At 37.0% G+C, this 10,153-nt stretch overlaps 1 protein-coding gene across 1 annotated transcript; it reads left to right on the plus strand.

The window, feature by feature from the left end:
- LOC140749080 (cytochrome P450 6k1-like) lies at window positions 1-7,473 on the plus strand. Its single transcript, XM_073082103.1, has 10 exons — window positions 1-130; window positions 1,585-1,747; window positions 2,943-3,143; window positions 3,982-4,131; window positions 4,531-4,715; window positions 5,169-5,326; window positions 5,549-5,667; window positions 5,877-5,982; window positions 6,221-6,469; window positions 7,179-7,473. Exons 2-10 carry the CDS (start codon window positions 1,589-1,591, stop codon window positions 7,349-7,351), a joined length of 1,500 nt encoding a protein of 499 aa, XP_072938204.1. The 5' UTR covers window positions 1-130; window positions 1,585-1,588; the 3' UTR covers window positions 7,352-7,473.
- The last annotated feature ends 2,680 nt before the right edge of the window (window positions 7,474-10,153 follow it).

Here is a 10,153-nt window from a genome sequence, read left to right on the forward strand (position 1 = left end):
ATAATCTAAATCATTTTTCATTCATAATTCCATCATTAGCCAGAATTACCGATTTGCAAGAGCTGACACTAGATTTTTTTGGATTTCCGCCTTATACCAGCGATGCAAAGCAGCTGTTTCCTGGAATTTTGTGAGTATAATATATTAAAGTATTTTAAGAGAGATAGAACCCTTTTTAAAAAGAAATAAAACTTTATCATTAGACTTTGATTTGGACGAACCTTTGCTACACTAATTACATTATGACTACAGTGTTGAGTGCTGCTGTATTCTGCTTCGAACGATGTAGTTCCAATCTAGTTTTGAAAGACCTTTAAAGCCGATCTCGATTAAAATAAAAATCTTGTTTAGGTTTAACTATAAGGGTTAAATTAATCCATGTATTTCACATCAGCTTTCTTATATTATATGAGGTGAGTTTAGTACTCAGGAGTGGACGAAGATGTGGTCATCTTTTTTCCTTATAAATCTGAAAGTAACTCTGTCTGTCGCCTGTCTGTCGCCTGTCTGTCTGTCTGTCTGTCTGTCTGTCTGTCTCTTCTTCAAACCACTGAACTGATTTTAATGAAAATGTACAAAGATATTCTTAGACCCCAGAAAGGACATAGGATAGTTTTTATCCCGGGAACCCAACGGGAACTAGGGATGGCGATCTAAGATCGATTATTCGGAGAATCTTTTGGACCAAAAAGTCAATTATTTGAATCGATATTAGTAAGGATTGAATCGTAAACTATGCATTTGATCAAGTGATGATCTTTAGCAAAGTTGTTGTCCATGAGCCCACGAAGGTTTCAGAGTTGGTACGACCAATTTTCGCCAGATGGCGTCACTTTTATTCCAATGAAGGTACGAATTATCAGTTTTATGCGTGTTAGTATGTCATATTATTTTCTTTTAAATGCGAGCGAAGCCGCGGGAAAAAACTAGTTCATAATATAGAAGTAGCAGACGAGTATGCAGTCGACCTGATGGCAATTAGCTACTGCCACCCATGGACAGGTTCAACGCTGCTGTCCTTTTCTTTGCCCGCTAACAACGCATATGAAACATATTTTATTGCGGACTTCGAAAAAGGAGTTTTAAAGGCGCAAAAAGAGTGCATCAGAGCAATTTGCAATCTGAAACAGAGAGAATCATGCAAACCTTATTTCAAAAAACTAAAGTTATTATTTTATATATTTTTATATAAAGTTTATTTCTGAAGTCGGCGCTCATACTGGACACGCTATTTATGCCATTATCCAACGAAATATATTGAGCGCCGACTTCGGAACTATGTACTGAACCAACATTTATTTGAATTATTTTTTTACTTTGTAGTGAACTAGTGACATAGAAGTCTGTTTTTTTTTTTTTTTTATCTTAATAATTTATTTTAATTTGGATTACAACAATTTATATAATTACGTATGACATATTTGCATTCCCTTTGGATTAGGATAAAAGCACAAAACTTATATTATATTCCACGTATGTAAACCACCTTACCCTGCAGTAAATGAATTGAATTTGAATATGAGGATGATACTACATGTTTGGTTGTATGTATTTCGTGAATCATACATAATTTTGTATTTTCAGGACAATGTACCTGAGTGTATTAGCAGCGGTGGTGGTGTGCTTGGCGGCATGGCTTTACAGCCGCTGGTTAAAGGTGAAGAGGTTCTGGGCAGATCGGGGGGTTCCACACTTACCCCCACATCCTATTTTTGGGAGCCTGACTTTCTTACAGCAAGTTAATCCTGTAAGTCAAAATTTTATATAATGACATTTATTGGTTGACTTCCACTTAAGTAATTTTGAAATAATCCTCTTGAAATATAAGTTATACAAGTTTGCTATAGTTACGATCGATGCAGTCGGCGTATATTTTAATCATTTTGGTATTCCCGTCTACGCTATCATTAACTATTTTTACCCGGCTGCTTAATGTAAAGTTTTTCAAGCGTGTGTAGGTATATCTCATTCTTTGGCACCTTGTTCATGTTTGGCAAGCTCTACAGCCCAAACAGCTAAACAGATTTCAACATTTGAGGTATCGTTGGAATCATCTAAATCGTGAGAGGGACATAGATTTTTAATCAATCGGATGTTTTTGTTTTTATTATAATACTTTAGTTGTTTGTGAATTGTATTTTAATTGCAATTCAAGATTTACTGTTAAATGATACTAAGTTTGTTAAATACATAGTTCCAGAATTAAAAATTACTTCTGATACGTCTTATCTAAACAGTAATTTATATAACGTTATACAAACATTGAAACATGAGTGCAATACATAAAATGTGAATAACATCCCGCAACTTATAAAAAAAAATAATAAATCAATCAATATAAGAATCTCAACGTATAAGTCAACTGATTAAGGTTAGAAGTCTTAAATTATTTAATCTCAGCGTAACAACTAACAGCATAATAAGTTCGTAATAATAATGTTATAACATAGTTTAAAAATAATTTTGATTCACAAAGCCCCACTTATACGGATCATATTGAACGTAGATGTAAAAGTTAGGTAATGTTGAGGGCGGTCGAAGTTGACTTAAAAGTACTGGATGAATTATATACTTCCGGGTTTCGGAGAACTCGTTTAGCCATTTGGGTCTTAATCATCAGAATGACATCGGTACGAGATTAGCATCTCGAACGTTCGAACTCGTACCATCTCGAATCAGTCGATGCTGCGATAAAATTTTGCTGCACGCTGTCTCATTAGTGCGGCATGACACCGGCTTACCGTCGCAGCTGACTGTCTTGGACGGCAAAACGGCATGTCGGTGTCGTAAGCACCCACAGGCAGGCGTGGGATGAACGTGGAGCCATGCCAAGGACTGCCACCCAGGATGTTTTAGTTAATAACAACCTCACAATAACCGGGTGCCTTTTGAAAGTTTCCCTTCGCTTATCGCAAACTACGTCAATTGTCTGTATATTCCAGGGAATATGGATGCAGAAAATATACGAGCATTTCGATTCTCCCTACGTTGGAGCCTGGATGTTCTGGAGGCCGGCGCTGATCATCAACTCCCCGGAGATCGCTCGTAACGTGCTGGTGAAGGACTCTGCCGTCTTCAGGAACAGATTCCTCAGCTCTGCCTCGCATGATACCATTGGGTCTCTCAACATTTTCACCGCTAATGTAAGTCTGAGGAAAGATATAATAAATACATCACCCGCTAGTTGCGTACACAGATTGTCTAGTAACATCATCATCAACCCATTATTAACCCACTGCTAGGCACGGGTCTCCTCTCTGAATGAGAAGGATTAGCATCGTCCACCGCGCTGTCCAAATGTATATTGGTAGACTTCACATACCATTGAGATTGAGCGCACAATAAATCTATTAAAACGCAGTTGAACCATAAAGGGCTTATCACTTTTAATTATAATAATTTAACAATTATCATAATTTGATCATTATGATAATTTGAGAAAACTGATTACAATTTTAATTTTACTTATACAATGACATATTACTATAAAGAACAATGGCTTAAAATGTCATCTGCCTCCTTTGTTACTTATTACAATTGGATTAACAATGAACCTTAAACAACAATTATACGCACGCAAAAAAATAATTACACTTCATCATCGTACTTCATATTACGTTCTCAAATATTTCATTGAAATTTATAATTAATACAATACATTTTATTGGACACCAAAAAAACATAATACTTAAACAACAATCATCATCATCAACCCATTACTATACCTACTATATCTCCTCTCAGAATGAGCAGGATTAAGCCTAATCCTGCTCATTCTGAGAGGATAAGATTTCACAGGTAATCAAGTTTCCTCACGATGCTTTCGTGAAAGAAAGCAAGTGATAATTAATTTCTAATACGCACATAATAATCAGAGGTGCGTACTCAGCACACCTCGATCACGAGGCCGAGTTTCTTAACCACTAGGCTATTACTGGTTTTGTAATAAACAACAATAATAAATATAATTTATTTCCACAGGATCCATTATGGTCGAACGTGAGACGTCGCTTAACTCCGATGTTCACCAGCTCTAAATTGAAGACTATTCAGCTCCTCATGGCCAGCAAGTCCAAGGAACTAGTACAACGGATTGCCATGGAGAGGAAGAAGGGAAGATTCAACATTAAAGTGTGTGTTTATTTAGTAGTAATACTTTCTATAAATAGTTTTTGAATTTACAAGTAGCAAACGTTCATGCAGTGCTCCTGGTAAGTGGCAACTGCCACCCATGAAGACACGCAATCAACCCCAGATAAAATAGATCCCTACTTCAGGTCGATTACGGATGCGTTGCTATCTTAATGGGCTATCTTGGAATGCGACGGATGTGTATAGCTCTTTAACCAGACCTTCAAACTAGAACACAGCAGCGCGTAACATTGTTGTTATTCGACAGAAATAGTTGTGACGGTTGTGCCTTCGGAGTCAGACTAATCAAGGTTTCTACGACCTTCACATACAAATTTACGTCGTTTATATAAGTATCCCTTCATCTTTCATTTAAATAATTTTTCTTTTACTATTCAGTCCATATACAACGATTATACCACCGATATCATTGGTACCGCATCTTTTGGAATCGAGAGTGACGCCACTCTTACTGGAGACAGTGCATTAAGAACGGTGACGAAGGATTTCGAAAAATTCAGTTTCTATAGAGGCTGTGCGTGGAGTTCCATATTCTTCTTCCCTGAACTCGTAAAAGTTTTCAGGTAAGATATATATATTTTTTGTTAAATTAATAAATAAGAAAAAGCATGAACATTGTTTTAAGGGAAGAGAGCACTTAAAGCCATGGACTCCATAATCACCAATGCATTTGCATTCAACTCCTGTGCACTAGGTTTCTCTCAGAGTAAAAAGGTTTCCTTAAACCCACCACGCTTGTAGTCCACCACGCTATCCACGTACGAATTACACTAATCAGACAACTAAATCAACTAACCAACCAACCAAGCAGCCAAGCCAAGAAACCAAGCGGGCACAAAAAATCTACAGGTGTTCTTGTATTATTCATAGATGGATTGCAAATCCCGCTGAATTCCATGAAACAACTCACATAAATTATAGGAGACTTACAGAGCCATCAAGCCAGCCAATTAAGCGCACTAGGAGATTATCACCTTCATCGAATTCCACCGACACAATGTCCTTAATGCTTCCAGGTTCAGATTTTTCCCGAAAGCAGCAACGGATTACTTCAGAAAGATATTCCATATAATCGTGGAACAGCGTAAAGAGGAATTTCAAGACAATGCCGAGCCTCGGGATCTCCTGGATATTCTGTTGAAGATGAAGAAACAGAGTATTGAAGAAAACGATGGTAAATGTTTTAACAGATTCGCGATTATTACATAAAAATATTATTTCAATATCCCACTGTTAACATCGAAGCTTTTAAAATTATCCATAGGAGTATATACAATGATGATTGCTGATACCTTGTCTATTACTCGATTTTAAAATATTTTATACAGCGTATGAGAAATAATAGAAACAATAATTAAAAATAATCCTTTTAAACGTTTGTATCTGCATTTTTCAGAAATTTCAGACGAAGTGATCATATCCCAAGCAGCGATATTCTTACAAGCCGGTTATGACACATCAGGAACTGGCCTCTCGTTCGGAACCTACGAGCTGGCTCATCATCCTGAGATTCAGGTGAGATTTATAAATGAAATGTTAATATGTAATTAGGCGACTACTTACAATGTTGGTGAATTTCAAATTAGACGGGATAAATTCAGCAGATAATGTTTTTGCATGTGTAATAAATTCAGTTCAATTTAGTCCTATCACACAAATTTCCACATAAGACCTTAAATAACCATGGATTTGTTTTAAATTAAAATTTAAAAAATATTTTGCAGGAAAAACTATACAAAGAGCTGAAAGAAGCAAAAGAGAAGATCGGTGGTGCTGATTTCGACGATACCACTCTGTCTCAAATGACGTACCTTAATTGTATAGTAAAAGGTAAAATTCCAATCAATATCATAATTTCTTTCGATGATAATAATGTCACCTAAAATAACTCATATCAGTCCTACACTTAAACTTTGAGTTTATCTCTTTCCAGCTATATAATTCAAGTCACCTGTTCTTTTTGTTAGGAAAATATCATTGCTTAGGTATTGTCAAAAAGATTACTTATAACTATAAAATTTTAAGGCCCAAGTCACAACTTAACGTATCCATATACCATTTTCCACAGAAATCTTCAGGAAATACCAACCAATGGCATGGCTGGACCGCATCGGGACGAGAGACTACGCAATTGACGACAAGCTGACGATCCCCGCTGGAACCCCTATCTACGTCAACGTGATGGGCATGCACTACGACCCCAACTACTTCCCAGAACCCAACAAGTTCGATCCTGATAGGTTCTTACCAGAAAATGAGTGTAACATTAAGAAGTTCACCTACATGCCGTTTGGTGAAGGACCCAGGATTTGCATTGGTAAATTATTTTAGTTTTTTTTTTTATATGTATAATATACGAGTAGCAGATGAGCATGTAATCCATCTTATGGTAAGTAGCTACTGCCGCCCATGGACATTATTATGGATTAGATATAAATGAGGTCGACCGCAACACCGCTACTCCTGAGGACTAAACTGGAACGCCTCGGAAAAGTATGTCTCCCTTACTACACCCTTCAAACACAGCAGCGCTTAACACTACTTTTAATAAGCGGAAATAGGTGTGGCGGTGGTGCCACCGGAGTCGAACCAGAATGGTTTCTACTATTATTAATTAACTTTACACGCAAAATCATCATATTCGACAGAATGACAATCAATTCTGCTTGAAAAGTAAAACCAGTATGGTTCAATCAGAGATGTACTACCGCTATATATATTTCTGACGTAAAGCTGAAGTTGAAAAAACCCTGTATGGTTCGATCCCGGATCCCGGTGGAACCACCGCCACATGAACTTCGGCTTAGTAACAGTGTTAAAAGTTACTGTTTTGGTTTAAAGGGTGTAAGGCAGACGTACTTATCCCTCGTCCTCAGAGGTTACAACGCACCTGTAGCTCACCTCACGTAGGACTCTAATCTTATCTGGGGTTGTTTACAAATATCCATGCGCTAATAGACCGCCTTCTGCTTATCTATCTCCTTAAAACGTCTCCTCAAAAAATTTATCAAAGATTTAATTTACAGGTCAACGTTTTGGTTTAGCGAACATGAGGAACAGCCTCGCCACTTTGGTCCTAAACTACGAATTAAAGCCATTCCCCAATACTCCCAAGCCGGCAGACATCGAGATCGAGAAGAATGGCTTGTTCTTAACACCAGGGGAACCTTTGTACGTGGACTTCGTCCCTAGAATATAACGTCTTCGGGTTACTACAAGGCGGTGGTCTCAAACGAAACGAAATCGGTAGAGTTGCCCACTAAAATCGGTATATTCGTACCCAAAATCGGTATGTGACACAACAATAATACAATATTCAATTTTGGCAACCTTATTTTTCCTTGACACACCTATACTTTCTTAAAATTCACCACTCTGATTCAAAAATTGGTAAAAAAATGGGGAAAATTTTCATTTTCTGAAATTGTGGAAAAATCAATGCATTTCGGTATTTCGGTAGGACGGAACCAATATCGGTAGAAATACCGAAAAATCGGTAGGTTCGAGACCACTGTTACGACAAAATCGTTGAATAATCTTAAATTTGCTCTCGATAAGAAGTCTTTATTCACTCTTTTCCAAAACAAAACAAATGACTTGTGTTTTGTAATCTACGTTTTTTTTTTTTTTGTAGTTTAAATAGTTATAATCGATCCGCCTTATCACAAAGACATTGGGAATATTTGAACTATTGGCTAGAAACAGGAGGTTATCATTTGAACTTTATATCTCAGTAAGTTGCACGTCATTTTTATTAATTGAAGCATCCTTAAAAATGTGAAGTTTTTTTTAATAACATGCTAAACAAGCATGACGAATGACATGAGTTGCGTTGGTAACTCTAAGAACTATTTATGCTCACATGATTCTCCCTTTAAACCAGAATACATAAACTTTACACTTCTGATATGAGGAAGTTCATTTGAAGTTCAGCCAAGAATTAATAAGGATATTAATTTATGTGAGTATCGTGAGAATACTTATGTTTCTAGAGGTGCAAATTCTACTGATTCTCTTGGTCATCGTCATGGACTATGGCCTAGCCCTTCCCTCTGAGGAAACGCAAGTCCAGTAATGACTTAGAATTGGGTTAATGCTGGTTCATCATCATCATCATCATCATCATCATCATCAACCCATTACTGTTCCACTGCTGGGCACGGGTCTCCTCTCAGAATGAGAAGGATTAGGCCATAGTCCACCGCGCTGGCCAAGTGCGTATCGGTAGAATTCACATAGCTTTGAGATTTTTTATAAATCTCTCAGGTATGCAGGTTTCCTCACGATGTTTTCCTTCACCGTTTAAGCAAGTGATAATTAATTTCTAATACGCACATAAATTTGAAAATCAGAGGTGCGTGCCTGAGATTTGACCCTCGGACCCCTCGATCGAGAGGCCGCGTTTCTTAACCACTAGGCTATCACTGCTTTTACTAATGCTGGTTGAAGTAACGTAATTATAACCTTAATATTTCTAAACAACAGTTGTTTCTAAGATTCCTGACCGTTTAAAAAACACTGAAAGAATAGTTATATTGTATGGCATTTGGCATTTTGTGAAAATATACAAATTGAATGCTAAAGCAACATTTCCGTGCACTTTCAATTATTCATTTTGTAAAACAACTCCATTTTATATTCAAGTGAACTTTTCACGAGGCAAACGCTAGTTAGCCTGAACATTTGTTAATTTGCTTATTTTTCTTAACACTGCATAATGTTAAATGTTAGCTACAACACTACTTTGCCAGTCTAATATTAATTTTAGGGAAGCGAATAAAACTTTATGTTCATTGGAAGTTCAGATTCAAAGATATAAAAAACTTAAATAAAAACGCAAAGTTGTAAAAAATTAAAGTCAATCCAATCCAAAAATAAACATTCCTTTCCAGTTTTGCAAATATAAAAATTAGGATGTTATATTTTTATATTTTTGGGTTCCGTGCCCAAAGAGTAATAACCGAACCCTTTTACTAAGCCTCCATTATCTGTCCGTCTGTCTTTTGAACTGTGACATTTTAAATTTTCTCCTGAAAAGTAATAAACAGATTCATAGAAGTTTTCACAGAATGTGCATTGCTATGGTCGCTAAAGTAACAATTACTAAAAATTAAAAACAAAAGGGGATCCCATATTCTACCAACCAATTGCTGAATCGTTACAGGAAAGCTTAAAATTTTCACAATATACTTTTACAACTGCCATAATAACATTATTAACAAATACTAAAAATTCAAAAATTTAAATCTGGTGATACAGAACCCGTCAGGTCCGAGTTCGACTCATACTGGCCAATTATTTTATTATTTGCTGCACATAACGAGGACGTACTATTTTGAGATTTTTTGGCTTTTATTTAGCTGGCCTTGTTAGTTCGTATGTATGTGAAGGTCAAATCTCGTTAATTTTAAACCAGTTAACAAACAAACGATTGAACGGAATTTGTGCATTCGTCCCGATTGTATAGAGTCACTGCCACCAATAGACATCTGTAATCAACTCCATAAAAAACAAAGGTTTTTTTTAAATAATATAGGAGAAGCAGACGAGCATGCAGTCCACCAGATGGTAAGTGGCTACGATATTCCTACCTGACGTCGGTCTCAGATGCGCCGATACCCCTGAGGGCTAAGCTGGAACGCCTCGGAAAAGTCTGTCTCCCTTACCACACCCTTCAAAACGGAACACAGCAGCGCGTAACACTGCTGTTATTAGGTAGAAATAGGTATGTATAACCATTCCGGAGAACTCAGGTGGCCTCATTTATAAGCTACCCGGTGTCCGCACCCTTTCATCGAAGGGCACTTGCAACTGCTTCACATTAGAAATAGGTTTATGATGGTTAATCTTCAGTCGAACCCTCTGGTCCTTTTCTTTAATGGAAGTCATCATCATCATCTTTAATCCATTATTGTCTCACTGCTGGGCACGGGTCTCCTCTCAGAATGATAAGGATTAGGCCATAGTCCACCGCGCTGGCCAAGTGCGTATTGGTAGACTT

This window comes from Epargyreus clarus, unplaced genomic scaffold, assembly GCF_041222505.1.
Source record: "Epargyreus clarus isolate Ecla_fem2 unplaced genomic scaffold, WU_Ecla_fem_2.2 ptg000017l, whole genome shotgun sequence".
Taxonomy (NCBI): Eukaryota; Metazoa; Arthropoda; class Insecta; order Lepidoptera; family Hesperiidae; genus Epargyreus; species Epargyreus clarus.